The sequence below is a fragment of the Lutra lutra genome, chromosome 14, assembly GCF_902655055.1.
Source record: "Lutra lutra chromosome 14, mLutLut1.2, whole genome shotgun sequence".
NCBI lineage: Eukaryota > Metazoa > Chordata > Mammalia > Carnivora > Mustelidae > Lutra > Lutra lutra.
Window position 1 is genome coordinate 15324451 of NC_062291.1, and position 24978 is coordinate 15349428.

Consider the following 24978-nt stretch of genomic DNA (forward strand, 5'->3'; position numbering starts at 1 on the left):
TTCAATCTGTTGGTAATCCCTCCCCTGTCTGGAGGCAGAGTGCAAATTCCTATTTACTTATCTGGGGAGTGGGTGTGGGAAAGAGAAGATTTATAAAAGAAAAAATAAACTGGTTGTGCAAGTGAAGACTGGTCTGTTCTTCATGTGAGTCAGGGGATGAACTCAAATCAGGAAAAACTGAAAAATAAATATGGACCTTGATATCATCTAGAGGTGCTTGAATTCAAAACATAAATGATTTAGGACATTTTAAGATCAGGACAAATTATTCATGGATGGTGCTAAGTCATTAGGAATAATATTTTTCTATGGGAATTAATTTCTTAAATTTATTCATTACTGCTCAAGACTAGGTGAAACTTCACATCCTTTTAAATATTTTAAGCCCACAGGATTTCTTTATAAAATTCCTCAATGCACTAGAAGGGTGATTAACATAGATGTATTAAGGTTTTTTAAATATCCAAGGTAAAATTAATATTTTTATAGTTTCCATTTAAACAGTGTATCTAGTTTTTTGCTTTTTTTTTAAATTATTGAATTTGGGCTGATTAAGCTAACATTTCCCCTGTCCTATGACCAAAGATATACTAATAAAATAATTCTCTAAGGTGAGAGGCAGGCCAGATGGCCAGGGAACCAATTACCATCAGTTGGCAAACAGGATGGGATCCATGATTTTGGACTTGTAACAAGTAATCCTACAAGTTTGTCTTGCTTCAGCTTGTTTTGTTATAAATCTACTTTGTTTTCTCTTAGATAAATTCTGGGCTGTCAGTGATAGTTATTAATACCCTGGTAAGATTCCATGAGGAGTCAAGAGGATTATTCATTTAGCCAGGGGTTCTTATATTTTTTCTTTTTCTTTTTTGTGCCAGGGACCCCTGTGGAAATCTGATGCCTGGGGACCTCATTTCAAAATATTTTTAAGTGCATAAAATTGGCTACTTTAGGTTTCCGAGGAAACTAGTTATATCAAAAATCAATACGTTATAAAAGTTGTGATACACTAAAACATGTGAATTTTTTAACACAGTCAATAATAACATCTGTGTCTAATAACTGCCATGAGTTTGAAGGAATGAGCATAAACAATATTTAAAAATATCTACAGTTGTGTTACCTATAGGGCTTCCTGCTCAGTGGGGAGTCTGCCCCTCCCCCTGCTCATATTCTCTCTCTCTCTCTCTCTCTGGCAAATAAATAAAATCTTAAAAAAGATAAAAATATCTGTAACTGCCATATAATAACAAAATGTGATTCTTACTGGTGACAGCATCATAAATATTATTGAACCATAATATGGTTTGTTACAGTGGAAAAGCCCCGTTTCATTGAGAAGTTAGTAAAAATAACAATATGAAGATTTTATCCAAGTTCTCAGCCCCCTGAATTCCATATGCTTAAGGACCTTTGAACTAGACCATGAAGTTTGAAATCTGGAATGACCCGTGCGGCTTCAGAGTTGGGTTAACTTAGAGAATATCCAGGTTTGTGCAAAGGTTAGACATAGAATGCTGGGAATTTGGGTTTGATCCCAGAGAGACTAGTGTGAATTTCTGAGCACAGGGATGTTTTATCAGAATAACAGTCAAGGGAGATGATTTATTCTCTTTGCTCTATAGTTTGGTGGTGAAGAATCCAGGGAAGGGGCTGCATCCATCATCAACAAGGTCTTACAGTAGAGTTTCAGTTAAGGGGAAAATTGGGTGTCTTATGCAGTATGACCCTAAGAGGTGTTTGTAGGCATCACCTGTGTGATGTCTTGCTCTCTTTCGTCATGGAGTGAAGTTGGGAAGGGATGAATGCTGATTTGGGAAGGAACATGAGGTCACCCATGATGACGAGGGTTGTTGTGACCACCCTAAAGGGAGTAAGAGCAGTTCTTCAAGGAAGAGTGAGAAGCCAAAGCATTTCTGACGCCTAAACATTATTGTAGAGGATAATAAAACACTGATTACATTAGTCTTTGAATTGAGCAATTACTAAGTGCCTGTGTTAAGTCCCCATGTTTTGAACAGCTTTATTTGGGATATAATTCATATCCCATACCATTAACCCTTTTAAGGTGTTTGCTTCCATCTGGTCTAGAATATTCAAAGTTGTGCCTCCAGAACCATCCAAAATCACCATCCAGTTTAGAACATCTCATTCCCCGCCAAAAGAAATTCTGTACCCCTGAACTGTCATACCCAAACCCTTCCATCCCTCCTGACCCTAGGCAATTATTCGCGTACTTTCTGTCCCTCGAGATTTGCCCCTTCTGGGTGCTGTGCATAATGGAATACTACTCTGTGTGGTCTTTGTGACTGACTGACTTAATACATGTTCAGGGTTCGGCCATGCCGTCGCATGCATTGGTACTCTGTTCCTCAGTGTGGCTGAACAACGTGTCCTTCGGTATATCCCTTCATCAGTTAAGTCCTCAGTATATGTGCAGGATGTGCATTCTGCCACTACCCCTGATTGTACCGGAGAGGAGCATTGGCTGTTTCTTCCACCCTTTGGTTCTCTTAAACCACTACCCTGACTCCACCTTCTTCTGCCCCCTGGCTTACAGGGGGCTGAACGCCATCTTCTTCATACGGGCATTAGGTTTCCAACCGAATCCTCCCATTCCCAGCCTGCCCCATGCCATTTGTACAGCAGCTTTCGAGAGAATAAATTCAAATGTTCCTTTCCATCTTTTTATAGATGCTTCAAGTATTTTACAGGGTACATAGTTGTTACTTATTTTCTCTGCTTTTTAAAAATGCAGAGGTAGGTGAATGCTCACCCTTTACTCTGGAGAATCCTGACCTTGTGTAAAGGGGAAAAAATACATACGTCATGTTTTATCAAGGGTAGATATTTTAAACTATCGAATAAAAAATTCTCCTTGTGCCACGTGTAGTGCCCGGTAAAAGAAAGTATAGAAATACTTCCGGGGGTGCCTGGGTGGCTCAGTGGGTTAAGCCTCTGCCTTTGGCTCAGGTCATGATCCCAGGGTCCTGGGATCAAGCCCCGCTTCGGGCTCTCGGCTCAGCAGGGAGCCTGCCTCCCTCTCTCTCTCTGCCTGCCTCTCTGCCTACTTGTGATCTCTGTCTGTCAAATAAATAAATAAATAATATCTTAAAAAAAAAATACTTCCATAAGTGGAGTGGGAGAGTGACTCTTTATTTATTTATTGGACACTTTTAACTTATGTTTTTTCTTGCAGATTACATAGGCAATATAATTAAAATTTTTCTTGCAGACTACATAGGCAATCTCATTAAAATGAAATCCGAAGTCTTTCCCACAAGTTTGATCACTGTGGTGGTCATCCTCCCTGATATTTCTTTTTTTTTTTTTTTTTTTTTTAAAGATTTTATTTATTTATTTGAGAGAGAGACAGTGAGAGAGAGCATGAGCGAGGAGAAGGTCAGAGAGAGAAACAGACTCCCCGAGTAGCCGGGAGCCCGATGCGGGACTCGATCCCGGGACTCCAGGATCATGACCTGAGCCGAAGGCAGTCGTCCAACCAACTGAGCCACCCAGGCGTCCCCCTCCCTGATATTTCAATCTGGCCACCAGTGAGTATCTACTAACCCCCTCCTAACTTACAAGCAGGCATTAAGTGGTTGCTCTCCATCTGTTTAGGGCTTACTTACTAATATTTGTGAAAGCACATACCTTGGGCGTTCACGTAAATTTCACACATTAATCCTAGGAGGCAGGTGGTGGTGATCTCTGTCGGGAGGAGACAGAAACTGCCCCAAATTGCCCTGTTCAGAGCAGTGAGAACCAGCGAGGCAGCTTAGACTTTCTCATTTCTAAATCTTCCCTCCTCCAGCCTCAGAAGAGCCTTTACAAAGCTAAACAAAGGTGCCAAAGGGCCTTAGAAAAAGAGCTCCTCTCTGACTGAAGCCCCATTCATTTACTCGTGGACTGGGGATACTTTCCCAGCCTCAGGTGAGATTGAGTGAAGTACTCTTTTGATGTGTGAAGGCTGGTAACCTCCCCCCTAAAAGTTCTGCAAAGTCCCCTTGTCAGTTTCTCACACTTGCATGGTTTACAAAATTCCACCCGGATCTCTGCTCTTTCACTCCAGTACCTGCCTGACTCCTCTTGGGCCCTTCCAAGCAAGGCACCCTCCCAACAAGGGTTTTCCCTCTCCCAAACCCTGTGCACCAGAAATCTGTGAAGCAGACTCATTTGGAGAGAAAGGTAGGACGTTAATTCTGGCAACAAACAGCCAGATATTGCACAGTAGACACTGCTTTTCCCAAAACCTGAAAGCTTTCCTACTGGCCCCAGCTTCCTGCCCATTTCCCTTCTACCCTCCCTGCCTTGGCTCTTGTATCCCTCTGCTCCTTCCAGATCCTAAACATGATAACCAACCAAACCCTTGGGAGCCTTCCTTGAGTCCTCCTTAAGCTGTCTTTTTTTTTTTTTTTTTTTTTTTTTTTTTTTGGTCTAAAGGAAATTTTAAGAACAACTCCATCTGTAGCTTCATCGTGCCCCAAGTATTATCTAATTATCATAACCCTATAAAAGAAGGTACTATCATCACAAATCTGTGGTGAGGTCATCAAGACAGAGTTTGATCATTTCTTCAAGATCCCCAGCCAGTCTGTGCCCCACCCTGCACTCCTCTTCTCAAGTGTGTCTGGAAAAGTCTGCCTCCAGCCTCAGTAGATAGTCTTGCTTCAAGATGTTCTGTACGTCTATTTCAGATGACATCTGCTGGGGAGAATTATCCAGTAAATAGCTTTGTGGCTTGATTCAATCCAGGGTCCGTGCGGTTTGCTTCAGTATTGTAACCTGGTGTTAACCTTTTTTTTTTTCAGCTTGCAATTTACATCTGGTGGAGGTTAAATAACAAATAGCAGAAGTGAAAAATTTCCCTTTACATGTAGAGTATATTGTACAGCATGGATTAAATTGGGTATTCTCCACGTCGTGGGCATGGCTCTCATTTGGGGCTGGATGGTGCTTTGTTATGGGGCCTGCCTGGACATTCGAGGGTGTTTAGCCACAGTCCCGGCTTCCGCCAACTAGATGCCAGGAGGAAACCCTGCCCCCGAGTTGTGACAGCCAAAAATGTTCCCCGACATTGCCAAATATTCCCTAGGGACAAAATCACCCACGCCTGAGAGCTATGGACGTGCAGTGGACTCTCCCAAGCTTAATATTAAAACAAAACAAAAACATGATGGCGCCTACAATTCTGATGGTGTTAGTGGTAATTTTGCTATGCACCTGTGTTTAAGGAACTACAGAACTGGTCATTAATTTTTGAGACTAATTGCGGGTGCTCATGAATTATAGAAATGATAGAGCAAGGATGCATTATGTATTGGTGGAATTCAGCTTAATAAACTTGACTTAATTAAGACAAATTATCTGTTCAACTCTCATTGACTCAGGGAAAGAGCAGTCCGCTCATTCTTTCTGGCGTGTGTCTATCTGTCCTCTGTCCCCGCTTTTCTTATCACTGGAAATTGAAATTAGTCCACAGGCATTCATCTAGTGCTTTTTGTGTCCTTTAAAGTGCTTGGGTTTTAAAACACAGCGTGTATAAAGATTATGGACTTAGGATGCTTGTGAAATCCTTCCAGAATCCTGTTCATAGCAGATGAGTGGTTGACCCGTCTACGATCATTTCTGTTTGCTCTCTCCTTAAATATCTCCGAGGGCAGAAATGCTGCGATGTGAATTGTTCATTCCACATTTCTACTTTGATGATTCAGATAATTCTGTAGATCCAAATTGCTTACATTTTAGTCTGTTTCCTCATATAGTTTTCCTTTGTAAATATGTGCCCTATGACCACAGCGGTAGAAACAAACGAACATGAAGTTCAAGTGTCTGGATGTGGATGTCATCGTTCTCTCTCTCTCTTTCCCCATAAGTCAGATAGTTGGGTTCTTTGTTCTGGACACCTCATTTTTGTTTCTGATCCTCTCATTCCCAATAGTAACTATGATTATTTTATTTTATATTCAAATATATATCGATCTGTTGTAATTTAGTGTAATGAAAAAATTGTGTCAAGGGTATTTATAGCAGTCGTGACTGGAAAGGAAGTCAGATTTGCCTAATTGAAGAAGAAACAAAGGTCTTCACTCCTACATCTTCATCGAGCCTCTTAAACCTCAGACTCTGTCTTATTCCATTTGGTAACTAGTAATTTTGTGCTCCCTGGAAGAATTTTTGCTATAATGATATCAAAGAAAAGTGACTTCTTTGAATGGGAAGCTTGGTCCTAACCAAAGTAGTATAAGAACCTGATGGTCGAAGAAACTATAGCACAAATAGTTTAGGGGGGAAAAAAGAAAACAACAGCAACAAACCCTTCTCTCCCCCTTCTATCTCCCAAGAGAAAACTAATAAACAAAATCCCTAATGAAAAATGGGTGGTGCAAACTTTGGAAGAAATATATCGTGCTGAAACAGGGCAGTTTCTCACTGGCTTTCGTTCAATGGCCAAAGAATGATTTTCAATCATCAGATTAAGACCTCCTCCAAGGAGCAAGGGTTTAGGTCCAGGGAGACCATTACCTATTTGGATTTGAAAGCAATCTTGAAGGGGAAACGAATAAGGTGCTGACCTACTGTCATTCTTTAATTCAGTAACAAACTCAAATTTCCTGGTGAGGCTGTCTTTGTCCTTCTTACAATGGCTGAGAAAAGACCTAACTAAATGAATTACAGGTTTGAAGGAAATATCTAAGAATATAATCTGCCCCTGGCAATTGGATGGGTTTTCCTGGTAGCCCATGGCAGCCTTAGCTACTTCTGCTTTCTTCATGTGAAATTACCCCCAACCTAAAATAACCCTAGGAGGCAAGTCAGACCTCCTGGTATCCCTAATCCATTAGGAAAGCAGAAAGTGGGCCTAAGAAGTCTCATGTTTCCTAAGAGGGAAAACTTTTTTTTTTTTTTTTAAATCTCTGTGAGATGATGGATATTAACTAAATTTATTGTGGTAATAATGACTTGGCATTCTACATTAGTAAAGGCATCCTTCTATAGACCTTGAACTTACACAGTGCTCTATGCCACTTACATCTTAATAAAACTGAAAGAAGGAAAAAGGACATATCTGTAAGCAAGCCTCATCTCCTAGAGGAAATATGCCCCTGCCAGTGGGGACCAGCTCAACCATCATGTGCTGGATATTCCCGTGGAATTTAGCAACTACAGGAACCCATCCGAGAGAATTCATAACATACCAGCTATGGGCCCAAACCTACCAAATCATGAAGGTGTGGTCAGACAGATGGGAGGACAGAAGGGATGGGGGGTCTTGTCTAGATGGGACCATTGAGAGAACACCTGTCTGCCTGTGATGGCCAGTCAAGTTGTCCTGAATGTTCCAACCAAGGTTACTGGAACGAAGCACAGAGTGTTCATAATTAGGTTACTGCCAGCCACCATAGTTCTGCTGGGCAGTAATAAATCTCTAAGCTGATTTGCCTTATCGTGAAAGTCCTTACGGCACAAAACCACAGGTTAATGAGAAACCCAGAAAGATGAATAAAGCCAGGTGATTCAGGGTCTCCTTGTAAGCTCCATTTCTTTTATGTATAGGGCCTACTAATTCTTACGAAAGAGAGAAGTATAGATACTTTGAATTGGATCTCTTCATACTTAGCATCTCCCAAGGGTGCTACATGAACCATGATGCCAGAAAGCAGGAGGTGGGCTGATTTTTTGATCAAGGTGGGAAGTGTCAGGACTTAGGACTCAGCCCCTCCCATCACTAATGGGCATATGTTACCTGAAGTAAAATAAAAAATACACACAAGAGGGGTGCCTGTGTGGCTCAGTTAGTTAAGCATCTGCCTTGGGCTCAGGTCATGATCCCAGCCTGCTTCTACTTCTGCCCCTTCCCCATCCAACTCATGCGTTCACTCTCAAATAAATAAAATCCTTAAGAGCAATACATTCAAGGTACTATGATAAAACTTTCAATTAATCATACTAATTGCAGGGGTGATAAGAGCTGAGTGAAACTGTCACCATGAAATCTTGTATTAGCCGACTGTTCCAACACCTCTCTTGGAAACAACAGTCTTGCAAAATCCAAATAAAAATGATCTGGATATTTCTTTTTTACATGGGGAGAGTGCATAATGAAAATGATGCCAACATGATTTCATATATGTTTTTTAAAAGCAAAAGCAAATAAAAAGAACAAAAGCAGGATGTATGCCACATTTTAGATGGTCATTAGTTCCCCCAATAACAGCTCTGATAACCTCTAGTCACTGTCGAGTTCAGTTAGAGAAACTAATGGAAAAGTCTAGAACTTTACTAGGATGTTCTGAAAATGCCTTTCTGCTACTCTTGAAGGAAAAAAAGATCTTTGATTTGGAATCTAACATATTTGAAAATTAAAGTATTAAGCAGTCACGAATAAATGGTAATGAATCTCTGTAATTTCTTTAAGAGAAATAGAAGTTACATTAATCCGTGCTGACCTGAAGTAAATTCATCAGTGTGCACTCCTGAAGTTAATAGCAAATTATAATTATATAAAAACCTCCAAGCTTGGTTCTTTCTGAGGTTGGTAGATGCCTCTGGCAAAAGCGTGCTGTATTTTGAGCTTAAATGACTTTTTCCCTATATGTCTTACCCCACATTGTTCCCCTCACCACCAAAATAAATACATAGCCCTACCTATTTTCTATGAAGATAAGTCAATTTAAACCAAACCTCAAAGGTAGCCAGAGAGTGGAAAAAAGGATGGGGGCCAGGGGGAGTCTGAGATGAGGGGAGTGTCTTCAAGATGGCCCTAATACTTCAAAGGAGGAGTGTATGGAGCAAGCTTGTGCTGGTCTTATCCTTAGGTTTCATAGGCAGACCACACACTTGGAAAAATCATTACTTGGAAATCATTTGTAAGTGGGTGATCACTTCTAATTTTGCTTCAGGGTTGCTGTGTGGCACAGAGAACAAGCTTCACCAAATTCACGCTTCACATCAATAACTTGCATTCCTGGGCTCCTGGAAATCAGAACGTTTGCAGATGTCTTTGAAACAACTCTGGTTAATGCTGTGTGTGTACCTAACTTTTTAGCACCCAGAGGATCGTGCCTCCCTGAATTACTTATTCCACCCACAAAGCAGGTAGAAGGAAGGAAAAGTGATGACACTGTGACTCAGAGTAACATTTTATGAACACTGCGTTTTTGTTTACCATTTAGATATTTCTGATCATTAAAAAAAAAGTGCTTCCTGTACCACTCTCTATGATATGTGATTAGATTCCTTCCTTCCTGGCTGTTGTGAATATACTGAACTTGTAGTATTTAACTTACCTGGAAAAGATGTTTTACATGCAAATTTCAATTTTCTCAAACACAATCTGTTCCAGTAATCTCTTCTAAATTTTTTTGTTATTCTAATTAATATGGATTATAACCTCTGTTACCAGAACTAATTATTCATATATATGCATATTTATCATATATAGACTTATTTATACCTATCTTTATATCTGTCTATACATATATATAATTATTCATACCCTCTTTTTAAAAAATGAGTGAGACATGAACAAATTAGGCAAATATAAAATAAGATCAGGAAAATGAGTTGGAACCAGAAATGCATTTGTGCACACATTTCCAACCCCAGAGTCTTAGATAATTCTATGAGCTTTCTAGACGTCATATCTCAAAGGAAACATGATCAGTTTCAAGGTTCCCTATTAGTTGAAATCAATCACTGCTCTATGAGCCTGGTTTTTCAGAGACGTAAAGGGCACCAGAACCAAGTACAGTGGTCATTGTGGAGTTACAATTTCCCAGAGTGGGGAATATCTACATTTTATTAATTAGCTTTGATGTGGCAGGTCCACAGATGTCCTTTCAGAAACCACTGAGCTAGAAATGAGAATGCTGTGTTTCTTGTCTCTTATTAGTTGAGAAGCCCTAGTGGCCAAGCTTTCCAGCAGGATTCTTTTTTTTTTTTTTTAAGATTTTATTTATTTACTTGACAGAGATCACAAGTAGGCAGAGAGACAGGCAGAGAGAGAGGAGGAAGCAGGCTCCCCGCTGAGCAGAGAGCCTGATGCGGGGCTCGATCCCAGGACCCTGAGATCATGACCTGAGCCAAAGGCAGAGGCTTAACCCACTGAGACACCCAGGCACCCCGTCCAGCAGGATTCTTGTAGCGTCTTGGCTCCTCCTATGGGTTTCTTTCCACTGAAGACTTCCAGCTACAGGACGCAGGAGAGCGAGAGAACTGGTACACAAGAGAACTGGTACAAAATCACCTACGTGTGGATAGTTCTTTAGGCATTGCTCATTTTGCTCTTAGCTCCTTCAATATCATTGAAGCTAGAGCTTCAAGTCCAAAAAATGTTGTAATCCCCGGGAAAGTTGTTACTTTGTCATTCCTGGAAGTCTGCCCCGAAATATGGTACTTGCTAAAGCAACGCTTGTCAAATGTTGCCTGCACGTGTCCAAGTGGGAAAGAGCACAAAGAGGATACGGATCAGTGAGACTTCTTGAAAGGCCATTGTCTTCTTTGGGTATGATATTGATTAGAGCCCAAAAGTTCTCAAACATGCCCCCCGCCAGTAGAGAATCTGAAACAAATACTTTTTCTGTTTAAGAATAAACAAAAGCCTACTAACCTACATGGACTCCATTGGTTTCTGGAATAGATAATGAAATCCTGTGTTTCAGTAGGATCCAGTAAGCCCTCCCTCCTTTTAGATAAGAAATATAAGAATAAGACCAGTAATAAGAGCTGGTATTCATTGACCATTTGTTGTAAGCCAGGGATCACGCTCAGCATTGACCCTGTTTTAATCATTTCATTTTATCAACCACCTGAGGAGATATGTGCTTTTCTTTCATCTATTTTATTAATGAAGAAGCCAAGGCTTGAAGATATAAATAACTTGCCCAAGGTCACAAGACTCATAAGGAACAGATAAGAAAACCAGAATTTAACTCCTGGTCTGACTTCTAATGACTTGGAAATCTAACCACATTAAGTTCTGAGCCTGTTTCTCATTCTCAAGTAGCAGATGAAATTTGTAAGGGTGCAGGCTTACCCTCGGAAGGGAGGGGGGCATCTGTGGCTTATGAAAATATGGATTACTGTGCTGGTATTGATGTACCTACCACGAGAAAGAGTTTGGTTTTCTGCAGTCAAGAAATAGACTGACCAAAGCTAGACCAAATTTTGAGTGGCCAAACCTGCCTAGGAAAGTATGTCCAAACTTGTAGAATTGTTGTATTTGTTCATTTCTGAGTAACTTCTTTATACCAAGAGGAGGTACACACGTGCGCACACCACACAGTTCAAGAGGAGTGAATAGATCTTATGTGAAATTTTGTCCTAATTACTACAGGATTCTCTCTCCACTGATAGCATTTACTTGAAATGGTTTTAGGGTCGAAAGAACAATGTTCTCTGAAGGGTTGACCTCACATGACTGGGACATGGATTACACTTTTCCCAAATGTTTTTGATATTGTTTATCTCAATAGGTATTTCAAGAAATTAGCACATTGACCCTGTTATTTTACAGATGTTATTGCTTAGTTGAAACTAGGTTGATTTTGTTTGTTTTTTTTTTTAAAGTGGGAATATGTTTAAAGCCCAAATTCTAAAAAAGTTAAATATTACAGGAAACAAGTAGATACAAAAACAATTATGAAGTCAATGCCTGTAGGCCTGAAGTTGGAGAGAACCTGGTAACATTAGCTCTTTTCATTCATTCATTAGCTAAAGTCCACCAGAAGGTTCTACCATAGATGTGGATAAGTAACTTGGAAGAATAATAGAAGTGGGGAGGGGGCTATTAGTCTAGAATGGATTGTGTTGCCCATTTATTTCCCACCCTACCCCCCATTGTGTGAGGTGAGGGAATTTCTAGTGTATATAGCTGTACCTTTTTTAAAAACCTGCTTTTTATTTGTCATGGGTAGCATTTGCCTTCCTCTTAGGCAACAAACTGTAACGCAGGTGTGTCCTGGGCTCTTTCCTCCCTTAGCATTTCATTTTCCAAGCCCTTTGTGGAACGTAAACGGTCCTAATGTCCCTTTCCCCCACAACCCTCCTAGTTTATTTTTCCTTATGGCCAGTGTTGTGGACGGGAAGCAGATAAAACAGTCATGCCCAAGTCAGATAAGATGCTTAAAAATAAAAGATACCATGAGCTGCAATTAGTACCCAAGGGTCCAAGTAATCTCCTTTCCTGTAATAGCTGTGCTTTACCCAAATGAGAATTTCCATGTATGAAGTGTGCTGTAGAAAAAACCGCCCATTTACTCAGGTTTTCTCTCAGATTCAAAAATGACATTAAAATGGGAATTACCATAGTTTTCTTATATTTGGAAAAACACGTTTACCTTTTTGCCTTTTCCTGGGGCTCTCTTTCAGTCTTCAGATCTTATCGGTGATTTTTTTTTTTAAGATTTTATTCATTTATTTGACAGAGGGGGCATAGGCATAAGCAGGGGGAGCAGCAGGCTGAGGGAGAGGGAGAAGCAGACTCCCCACTGAGCAGGAAGCCTGATTCAGGGCTCGAGTCCTGGACCCTGGGATCATGACCCCAGCTGGAGGCAGACGCCCAACTGACTAAGCCACCCAGGCATCCCTTATTGGTGATTAATTTAAAGAGGGATAGGGCTTCTGAACTCACGTGATTTATTGCCATTTTTTGCCTAGCATCTGGATGATGGCTTGGTCTTCCTTGGTAATTGCTTTGCAGTTTTAAAGAGGATTAAAGAATGTTTCATTGCATATTGAAAATGCAACAAGTGAAATGAAGCATGGCAGACACTTTCAATGGCGTTGTCTCTTTGTTTTAGATGGTAAGGTTGAGGTTACAAAAGAAGGTGTGAAGCTCTGCACCATGGGTCCAGGGAAAGTGTTCGGCGAGCTGGCGATTCTTTACAACTGTACCCGGACGGCGACCGTCAAAAGTAAGACTGTTTTCTTATTTTGCCAATACTTGGATGTCTTTTCCCCTGGACCTCTGAGATACTGATCACCATGCCTCTGGATCTCATCTTTGTGATTTCGTGAATCGATATTTTAATTCTTACCATGCGCTGTGGTTGATATAGTGGTTTGCCCTTGTCAGGGAGGGTTAACCATCTATTCTGCAGAACTTAAATTTTATCACTGACTCACGGAAGTTGTTCTTTTAACTTAGACTTCTTATCGATGATGATTTACAATATGTTACAACTTTATAAACGGAACAGCGGCGGAGACCTTCCCTTTTCTGCCTTTAAAGTCTCATGCTAATACTTACGGAAGTTTTACAAATGTCTATTCTGGGTTACATTCTCCCATAAATTCCACGTGTTCATTCAGTGGTTTAGAAAAAATTTAAAGGAGAAATGTCCTTCATCTCATTCAAACATCATTGAGCGAGATATAGCCTGAATTCTAAAATCGTGTCGGAGGATATTCTTATCTTCAGCTGTTCATCAAGCTGTATATTATCGTATTTTTCTTTTCTACTGATTGAGCTTATTTTAAATCGGGGCAATAAAGTAGCTTGTTTCCCTAATTTTACATGTATGTGTATATATGATTTCTCCAGCAACTTTTATTACTCAGTAGAAACAGCTGCAATCCTTGCGGGGTGGGGGATGTGGTTGTTTTAAGTACTCCTTCCTGACTCTGGGGGCAATGAGCATGTAACAAACAGAGCTGCAAGCAAAAGCCAACGGTGGGAGGTCCATTGCGTCCTTCAGCAGCTGTATTTCATGTTGGGAAATGATCTTCTGACCCATAATCCTGTAGATGATGGCGATCACAAATCACTTTGATTAGGTTTTGTTATTTAAAAAAAAAAAATTCCTTTTGGCAGAAATGACAGGTTATCAATTAATTTCAGCTAGATGCCTTTGAATGTTTTGTACATCGGGGTTCTTTTTCTCCTTTGGATACCAATATGACCCTGAACCTTGGGTTGTAAACACGTGGCCAGCCAGCATCCCAGAAGTTGTCCTCTGTGCCTGGTTAGTGAATCGCCTTTTTACTCACTGAAGTCAGTCCCTGGGACCTCAGTTGCTGTTGGGGCACCCCTAGGATGAGTTCTTCTTGACATTTGAGTCTTGATCTTTGAAAGCACAAAACTCTTTTGAATGACCGGGCCCCCCTGGTTTTTATTTTATGTGATCACTTAATTACACAGCTCAAAGAAGAACAAAGCCCCGTGAACAGAACAGAAGCTGCCGCAACTTGAACTCCCGTAAAAGTGCCTTCAGTAGGAAAAAGAGTAATCGTGACACTATTAAGTGAAACGGATTATGCTATCAGGCTGCATTTTTCTGAGAAATATATTCCTTGTAGGTCAGAAGGCCAGAATAACACATTTTGATTAAAACAGTCTTTTGCAAATAGTGAATTGTGCATATTTTAAAATATTTCAGCCTTGTATACTGCTCATTTAATCCTAATGAAAAACCATGATTCCAGGAAGGTCAACAGTTGGTAATAACATGTTGCTTCATCTGTTGAAGCTTCGAATAATTAAAGAAATATTTTAATGAATATTGCAGCAAAGATTTTTTTTTCATGAGCTGATTGCTTTGCTTTGTGAAATTTATTAGCTTCATATAAAATGGTGTTCATCTGCTGTAGCTATCGGACTCATGTTTGATAAATTTAAACTCACACTTTGGATCTGATTCAGTGAGACGGAAATAGGTGTTGAATGCAAATTATAATCGTAACCATTTGGGGGACGTCAGAACATCTACGTCAAGGAAAATGAGTAATGGAGCGTGTTCTTAACAAAGACACAGAAAGGGCGCCTGTGCACGGGTGTGCATGCATGTGTGTGTGTGTTCAGAGTAACTACTTAAGATGTGGAGGTTGTATTGAGAAAAGAACCTAAGCTTGATGGAGTGCAGACCCATCTTTGCATTTATAGATGCTCAGAGGTTTCTGCATGAGTAGGGAGTAATATCTGTTACGAAGATAGTCTGAACGTCTTGTAAAGAACTATAAGGTGTGAATAATGGATTATTTCTTATTCAGGACCTTTTGTCCTATCTCCTACACTATCCAGGGAGATTACACCTGTGACCATGATCCTTAAGTACCACTTTCAATTTATGTTTAAATTAAACTTTCCAGCTGATCACTGCGTAATTCTGATTAGATTCCATTAGGAATGCTACTTGTACCAAATGACTACAGAATATAACACACTCCTGCCATGTGCCCCCCCAACCGTGCTATCTTACTCATTATGTGTGCTATTTCAAAATGTCCTTATTTGGCTTTTTATATCCAGTCATTTCTCAGGATTCAGGATTTTGTCGACTCTTGTCCATTTCTTAACTGTCATTTCGCCGGTCATGACCCTTTAGAGTAACTTGCAAAATGGATTCAGCCACTTGGGTGTAATAGTCTAAGTCCTAGGAGACCGCCCGTCCTACTGGATGGCTTGTCTGTCCTTGCCTCTTTCTTTTCACTTACATGGGTTGTGACCCTCTTTCTCTCAACATCACCTACTTTATTACATGATCCCTCTCTCCTTTCTTTCCCCCTCGTCAGCCTGAAAGCCACAGAGCATTTTAATGCATTTTTAATCTCACAGTGGTAACTAAATCCTGGGTGACATTCAAGAGCTCCTCAATGTATATGAGTCATTTCGTGTTCAAAAGAGCACTTTTTTTTAAAATTGTATCAGGCCATGAATAAATAAATCTCAGTGACTTCCTGCTAGCAAAGATGATTTTATTACCTGTGGGGTTTTTTTTTTTTTTTTTAAGATTTTTTATTTATTTATTTGACAGAGAGCACAAGCAGGCAGAGAGGCAGGCAGAGAGAGAGGAGGAAGCAGGCTCCCTGCTGAGCAGAGAGCCCGATGCGGGGCTCGATCCCAGGACCCTGAGATCATGACCCGAGCCGAAGGCAGCGGCTTAACCCACTGAGCCACCCAGGCGCCCCGGGTTTTTTTTTTTTAACTTAGGGCATCAAAAAAGTTGTTTTCTTATTAAAGTTATAGATTGATCGATGATGTGGAATAGGATATACTTGTTCATAATGCTTCGACAGAAAAAATCTCCATAGTCATTTGAAACAAGTCCTTTGCTTTTTCATCTGGGAGAGATCAGCTGGCATTCCTCTGGAAGTAAATGAATATACACTGATTATGATGGCAACACTGGGACAGTGATCTGATAGCACCAAGAATAACTATTTTAAAATTGAAACCATAATGACTCAAAAGAAAACCTCATACAATGGTGTAGGAAATCTATATTCAGAATCTATTCCTATCTTATAAAACAGCACCATTGATTTTTTTTTCCCCTTAGAGGAATGAGCATATCAAAATACATAAAAGTAACATTTTGTGGGAACCAAGTGTCACAAATGTCTTGAGGTTCTTCAAAACACCTGCAAGTTTTCTTGAGCTGTCTTTGAACATGGCCCCTTGGATGGCCCAGCCCATCAAAAACCCTCCAGATGCCATGGGGAGGAAAAAAATCAACTGTTATATCTGATTTCCACAACACCAAACAACATCTCCCATGAGTGTTTGAATTTCAGATTTTATCTAAATGTTTTGGGATTGCGTAGCTGAAAGAGTTTTACTATCCGTTTGAAGCCCCACAAAGGTTAGGGACTTCTGATCCATCCATTAAGAACTCTTGCTTCCTCAACTCCCATACTGAATCGAAAGCATGCTACCATCCTCTCTTCCTAAAATGTCGTTTCTGGTGGAGGTTTCAGTGTTTGCTACCCTCACAGCTAGGGCAGTATCAACTTATTGATTGCGTTAATGCCCAGGGCTCTTAAAATCACACACACACACACACACACACACACAAGGAAACATTGAAGTTGCTGGAAACCTAAAAAGAGAATGGAAAGGCATTTGCCTCACAATGAGTGAGGGATCCAATGACCCATGCCCGGCGTGTGAGTTTGCAAGGACATTTATGCTATTGTCTTGTTTTACCTGGATTCCCCACAAGCATGTAGTCTCACAACTACATTGGGTTTTTTTGTTTTGTTTTGTTTTGAGGTTGACTTCTATGCCTCTTTGCTCCCAACTACAGTTGTACATGAATTGGGGGTATTTTTGCTCGAAGATACGAAATTGACATCTGTTCCTCCTACTTTGAGTGTCTAGATCACAAATTCCCCAACCTTAGGTGGCGTGTTCTTCAAACAGTCTCATTCAAATAGACTCTAATAAAACCCAGACCTTTGCTTTGTAGGAAAACCTCTCAATACCAGCATTGAGTTGAAACCATAGAAAATTATCTGCAAAATTTGTCTGGTGAGAGGGGTGGTGTGAGACTCTAATGAACTGACTTGAGCAAGATATCTGAATAATTATTTTTCTTAGATTATTTATAGTAAGTATTTCAACATTCCTCAGATACTAAAATACTCGCATTCTAACATAAAAGAGCCTAAACATTCTACAAGAAGTCCATTCTGCAGGAAAGTGATGACTTCAGTAACATCTGCTAAAAATATCTTTCTGCCTTCACTTTTGAATACTTTCAAGTTTACCTAAGCTTTCCCAGGATATTTGTATGGGGGCAAGTTGACGAATTAAGATATTTCAGTCTGTTATAGATATTTTAAGAACAAAGATCTAAGGTTTGGATTTATCAGTTTATTTTTGGATTTTTTTTAAAGATTTTATTTATTTATTTGACAGACAGAGATCACAAGTAGGCAGAGAGAGAGAGAGAGGAAGAGAAGCAGGCCTCCTGCTGAGCAAAGAGCCCGATGCGGGGCTCGATCCCAGGACCCTGGGATCATGACCTGCGCTGAAAGCAGAGGCTTTAACCCACTGAGCCACCCAGGCGCCCCTATTTTGGATTTTTTTAAAAAAATACATCTGAGTCTATGCGATAAAATGGCTTGTACATTCCTGCGTAGCTTTGTTTCAAACCTGTTACTGAACTTGATTGAGAAGAATCTGTCAGTGGTCCAAAAAAGAAAACACAAAACAAAAACCACTAAAGAATGGGGAAAAGAAATAGAAAGATTTGAGTCACGTTTCTTGCTCAAATACCTGTGTCCTCTAAAAGTAATTCTTCGAATGAAAGTAGTACCTTTTATCAATGAAGGCACAGAAGAAACAAGTGCCTATTTTATTAATAAAAGGGAGTTCTAGATCAAGCTCTTCTAGTGGCTATGGACTTTAAGTATGAAGGCAATGGAATGAAGATGTAAGCAGTTAGACACGTTTGAGGAAGTATCATTGTTTATTTCCATAAAGCATAATTTATGATGAAGTTACATTCACTAGTGGTAATCTGCCTGTACCAACGTTTGTCCTACATGCGGTTATTACCTGGGGTTTTAATGAGCAGCACAGACCAGGGACTGTCACTTTCCCTGTGCCACAGCACGCAAAGTGCACAAGATAAGCAGGCTAATAACAATGTCTCCATTCTGCCTTCAAGGCCAATTAAAAAGATGCCAGCTTTGCATTCTCCTAGTCTAACACACGCCTTCTCCCAAGAATCCTGAAGGGAGAGGAGAAACAAAGTAAATTCAGGTTGATGATGACTAGAAATTGGACCCGGATTACAGAAGAACAATCTAGAAAAACAGCCCGGGAGTTGTCATCCTGGACAACAAAACAGTGTCTGTCCTCATCCTGGGGAAACAGGCACCGTTGTTCGGCGAGTTAGACAATATTCCTTTTAGTAAAATGTTCTTATCACATTTGTCTATTAGAGAATACTGTGGAATTAGTAACTTAAATCCAGTTATGTAATCCCTGGAAAATACATTTCTTTATTAAAGGAATCAATTCACTAGGAAACCATGATGCCACATAATAGACTAACAAACACATATAGAGAAGCTATTTCATCTCCTTTCTATATTAAGTGAAATAAAAGTGAATTTTGGAGAAGAGGAAAACAGTAAACTACACTTCTTTTTGTTTTTAAGGTTTTATTCTTTTTTTGTTTGTTTATTTGACAGAGATCACAAGTAGGCAGAGAGGCAGGGAAGCAGGCTCCCTGCTGAGCAGAGAGCCCCATGTGGGGCGGGGCTTGATCCCAGGACCCTGAGATCATGACCTGAGCCAAAGGCAAAGGCTTTAAACCCACTGAGCCACCCAGGTGCCCCTTAAGGTTTTATTTTATTTTATTTATTTTATTTTCTTAAAGGTTTTATTTACTTATCTGACAGACAGAGATCACAGGTAGGCAGAGAGGCAAGCAGAGAGAGAGGAGGAAGCAGGCTCCCTGCTGAGCAGAGAGCCCAAATGCAGGGCTCCATCCCAGGACCCCGGGATCATGACCTGAGCCGAAAGCAGAGGCTTTAACCCACTGAGCCACCCAGGCGCCCTTTAAGGTTTTATTTTAAGTAACCTCTTCTCCCAACAGGGGGGCCCAAATTTACAACCCTGAGATAAAGAGTTGCATGCTCTGAGGGCTGAGCCTGCCCAGGTGCCCCTACAATGTTTTTCTTTTATAGGTTGAATTTTTTTCTAGTCCTAATGGGAATTGTTATAATTGGAATTTATTTGATTTATATTTATCTACTTCCAAAAGATGATTTGAGTTCAGTATTGATGAGGCTCAGTTGATAGGCATATGTTGGCCTTGTTTTTGCGGGGAGGAAGGGAATGCCTCTATCAAAGGAGGGCAACACGACTTAATTCCTTCTTGGGGCTAGATAAATTATGCTCCCTCTCTCCTTTAATTAATTAATTAATTAATTCTCTACATCAAGAGAATAGTCAGGCTTTAACTGATGGAATATTATATTTTAAGGTTCCAGATAATTTAATAGTAAATGTAAGGATGGGCAAGGAAGGCTGATTTTTTACTTTTTTTTTTAAATCTTTTTATGTATTCGACAGAGAGAAAGACCACAAGTAGGCAGAGAAGAAGGTAGGGAGAGAGGGGAAAGCAGACTCCCTGTTGAGCAGAGAGCCCGACTCGGGGCTCGATTCTAGGATCCTGAGATCATGATCTGAGCTGAAAGCAGAGGCTTTAACCCCCTGAGCCACCCAGGTACCCCTGTTTTTTACCTTTTTTTTTTTTTTTTTTTTAAGTAGCTTCTTTAATCTTACAGAATTTTCTGCAAAGGAATGCATCATAAAAAGCTCCCACCAAGGGTGCCTGGCTGGCTCAGTTAATAGAGCATGATGAGTTCAGGGTCATGAGCTCAAGTCCCACGTTGGGCATAGAGCTTATGTTAAAAAATAAATAACTGAAACTGATGTAGTGAAAAAGAGAAAAGAAAAAAGAAAAGGTCTCACAGGATGTAAAGGTTGTTTATGTTTTGGGATTCTGTGCCTTAATTTACTCAAGAATTTGCTGAGAGGCAATTAGAAAACAAAGTAGTAATGTAGGTCAATACTGTATGTTATATAATTACTATTATTTTTGAAAGGAAACATTCCTATCCGTAAATTATGATAGGTACTTAAAAGGAGCAACAAGTGAAAGTGGAGAACATTTGAAGGCTGTGGATGATGCTCTCAGCTCAGCGCGTCTGGCTGTGGTGTGGTGTTGCCCTCGGTTCATTGCTGAAGCAACTGGGTTTAAGCATCTGGTAGCTGTGTGCTTAGATGGAGGTGTGTGAGTATGACACAGCTTTGCTCTGCTCCTGTCATAAGCTTTTATATTTTTTTAAAAGATTTTATTTATTTATTTATTTGTCAGAGGGCACAAGCAGGGGGAGCAGCAGGCAGAGGGAGAAGCAGACTCCCCGCTGAGCCCCATGCAGCACTCGATCCCAGGACCCCGGGATCATGACCTGAGCTGAAGGCAGCCACTTAATGACTGAGCCACCCAGGCGTCCCTCCCATTGTGTTTAAACACAAATGCATCCACAGGACTATTTCCACTGAACCAAAGCTTCAGGCTTTATTTCCACAAAAAAGTGACGCAGCATGTTATAATTGTGGGTTTTTTAAAATTTTTAAACTGGAACATATGGACCCACATTCAGTACATCTGTTACAAAAGGATGAATCCTGTGATATAATGAAGAGAGGGTCATAAGCTTAAAGCCTTAGAGACCCATAACAAACAATCTGAACCAGTTGTGGGATGTAGTTTTTGTAGTGTAAAATACTTGAGTATCTCATGCGATGAACCTGTACAACATTTAAGACATCACTAAGTAGTCCCATGTCTCTTTTATGGAATATATCAGTCTGTGAATTTCTTTAAAGTAAGAATTACAAAAATTTAAACAGCAATTGAGAAACATTTAATAAAGGAAGTTCTCATTTTATTTTTCTTTTACGTAACAAATCTATGAAAAGAAAGAACAAGAGTCTTGAAAAACACATTTACTCTTGAATTCCGTAGAGGAAAAACAGTCTTGGGATTTCCTGGTTGATCTTAACATCCCTCTCTTCTTCCGGGAAGCTTTTTGTTGACTGGATACGTTTCTAAGTAATCACGCAAGCAGGGGCCGCTGATCTACACCCTGCAGGTGCTTAATGTGTATTAACCTTCAAACAACACACTCTTCCCTGCATTGAATTGCCAACACTGAAGTATTTAGAAGAAAAATGACACGCTATAATAATTACTATTATTCTGGGCATCATTCTAGGGTTTTTTTTTCCCCCCTCATTATTTTATTGCTGCCATGCAGAGATATTTAAAAGATACTTAAGATATTTAAGTTGTGTTTTTCTTTTGAAGAGCGAAACACAACATTAGTAGAAGACTACCAGCATTGTGTCAATATTAACATATTCTTTTGAAGAATAGTGAGAAGTAAAATTAAAAGAAGAACAAGCTGAGAGGCAAGGAAAAAATTTTAAAAATCATGGACTGCTGGGCTGTGTTGTTCGTAAGAACGGCTTCTGGATTTATTGAATCTGAAGGCTAAGATGTTGGTAGGAAAACAGAACAAAAAAAAGAGTTTCATTTGATTTTTGTTGTTCTTTCTTATAGTCATGAATGTAGTTTGGATTAGGTGAAAACAACTGTGGATGGGCGTTTTTAAAGAATAAGAGGTTTGGAGATATCTGAATAAGTAGAGTGTATTTCCTTGTTGGGTTAAATCTAATCCATTGGACCAGGAGCGGAGAAGGTCCTTCATAGTCCGTGAAGGTGGTCACTGATCAAATTCATGGTGAAAGGCTCAGCAGTGCTAGGTGGTTGCTGATCTCTTAACATCTCATAATTAGAAGATGAGGAAGACGTGGGGAGTTGCTTGGAACTAAGACACAGCATTTCTGAGGTCTGGTGTGTGGGTTGCTCATTTCTGCCCAGGTCTGAAGGAACTGAGTTTTATTGTGAAGGTAGCAGTAGATCCTAGAAATTAGTGCCCGCTGCTCAGAAAGGCAGGGAGGAGAGGGCTGGGAAAGGTAGAGGCTTAGGAAGCCCGATGGTGTCTTCTACAGCTAAGTGTTCTTTACGCCTTATTTTCCCTAAAGGATAGTCCGCTGACAGGATGTACTTGATGCCCTCATAATTCCTCCCACTTGTAACAAGGCAACTTTTTATTGACTTGAAAGCATTGTTGTCTGTAAGTTTTCTGAACGGGATCCAACAGGATTGTGCAAACTATCTTCTTGGCTGAATTCTTTTTCTGTTTTCCTTCTAAAGCAAAATCGCATTGAGTGATTTTGTGTACGGAGTTTGTCTGAATAGATTTTGCCGGTTACAGATGGGGAAGCAGTCTCCAGGCACCCTGTCTAGTACCCCCTTACTCTTCAAGCTTTCTTACTCTTATCCCTGGGTTCAGCATTTATAAAGCTTTTTTGGGGGGTGGGAAATTCAGATAACACAGCTCTAGTTAATTCCAAGGGCATTTTGCATACCTAAGTAGTGGTAATTCTTGATAAACTATCTTCATATCTTCATGTACTTACGATACAGTTTTGGAATGTTGGTGAGGTCTGGAGCCGATGGCCAAGATAGAATTCTTGAGACATCTTTGGTGCAAAAAAGGCAGTTTTATTAAAGTGCAGGGATAGGACCCGTGGGCAGAAGGAGCTGCTGCACTGGGTTGGAGAGGGATGACTGATTATATCCTTTCGCCATTGCCATTACCCAGAAAAGTTGTGCAGATGTACACTTTGAATGAAGTGGTCCATGAAACCCTAACACAGGTAGGGATTTTGGGGCTGTGAGGAGATCGCACTTCTGTTTAGGGGCGAGCCTTCGGACAGTGCGAAAACAAAGAGTATCTGTGTCGTCTGAGCCAACTTGTCCTCCCTCCCTCCTGGGCTGACTTCTCAAGATGGCCATGAGAAATGGGTGTTTTTCTGGTATGTGAGCACAGCCCCGAGTGGGCGCCTAGAACATCAAGGTCTCGGACAAATGAACAGTAGATATCTAACTATTGGACATGCCTTTAAAACGTCAATTATTTTCCAAAGTAATATTTCAGACAAATGACACCTGGAATTTTTATCTTAAGGTGTAGCCTAAAACTTCAAGACTTCTGGTGTCCCATTAGTTTGTCCCCTTCAAATGCCTCTGGAGAGAACATGAATCTTTTCTCTATGTACCGTGTTCTCTCTGGATAAAGATGCTGTTGATGGCCACAGTTACAAGAATGATTGAAATCCTTTGTCTACCCCACTCCCTGCACACCCTAACAGATTCAAGCTCCTTATTTCCCCGGCCTAAACCTTGGCCTTTCATCCGTATCTGAATTTAGCAATTCTTGGTTTCCCTAAAGTTAGTTGCCCTGAGTTGTAGAAATTACTCCTATTTACTGCCTTTCACTGTCATTCGATACTTTAAGGCAGAAATCTAGCAGTTTACATGGAATTTACCACTGACATGCATCCAACCCTGTTTTCCATGAAGGTTGAGCATAACACGGAGCAGAGTGAGCTGCCAAAAACAAAAAAGAGGAAGGACTCTCTCTAATGCGATATGGCCTAAACTATGTGCAACACAAAATGTATTCTGGGAAGTTCTAAGATGATCGAGATATACAGAGTTTCTGAAATGGGAAACATCTTCTGAAGCTCAAATCTGAGTTTGGGAGAGACATGAGATGTCAAGAATTAACTCCCTTTGTGTGTCATTAGGTTTTGGATAAATAAATGTGGAAGGGAAGTATTGGGCTTTGGAGGCCTTTTAAAAACAGATCAGGACACTTGAAGAGTCAAAGGTTTGAAAAGGCAGCAGAAGAAAATACTGAATGAGAGTTCTGGTCTTTTATTTACTGATTCTCTTAATCTCCTACTTGTACTTCCTGGTTTTCAACCAGAATGGCTCAGCCAAAAACAATAGTAAATAATTATAAAACCAGCAGGTCTCTTTTTCTGTATTGATTTTTCCCCCAATACTCTCTTGAATTAATTAAACACGCCTTAAAATTTTTTTAAAATATTTTTTTGATCATAACAATGGTTAGAAAATAAGTACCTATAAAGACTTTTTTTTTAAAGATTTTATTTATTTATTTGAGAGAGAGAAATCACAAGTAGGCAAAGAGGCAGGCAGAGAGAGGGGGGAAGCAGGCTCCCCACTGAGCAGAGAGCCTGATGCGGGACTTCATCCCAGGACCCCGAGATCATGACCCGAGCCAAAGGCAGAGGCTTTAACCCACGGAGCCACCCAGGCGCCCACCTATAAAAAGATTTGTAAAAAATCATTTATCACCCCCTACCCGGAAAGAATACTTTTTTTTTTTTTAAAGATTTTATTTATTTGACAGAGAGAAATCACAAGTAAGTAGAGAGGCAGGCAGAGAGAGAGGAGGAAGCAGGCTCCCTGCTGAGCAGAAAGCCCGATGCGGGGCTCGAACCCAGGACCTGGGATCATGACCTGAGCCGAAGGCAGCGGCTTAACCCACTGAGCCACCCAGGCGCCCCAAGAATACTTTCTGAATGTTTTGCACTTTCTTCTTTCCCTTTCTGGATGTTTTAAAAGGAAAGATCTCACTGCACTTTCTAGTGAACACGGTCAGTTCTGAAAGTTGATTATGTGTTGATGATCGCTGTAGGGTTCTGTCCTTCTTAAGGTCAGGTGGGTCAGGGTGGTTGGATTTTGTTTTCATTTTCTCTTTGAGCTTTTCAGTCGTGCAGTAACAGGATTG

The 24978-nt window shown here is 40.3% G+C and overlaps 1 protein-coding gene across 2 annotated transcripts in view; it reads left to right on the plus strand.

Annotated features, from left to right (window-relative positions):
- Positions 1-24978, plus strand: part of PRKG1 (protein kinase cGMP-dependent 1) — a 1261510-nt gene that overhangs the window by 461661 nt on the left and 774871 nt on the right. For both annotated transcript variants that reach the window (XM_047703632.1, XM_047703631.1), the window contains exon 3: positions 12804-12917. In XM_047703632.1, coding sequence (XP_047559588.1) covers positions 12804-12917 — 114 coding nt within the window. The remainder of the gene's footprint in view (positions 1-12803; positions 12918-24978) is intronic.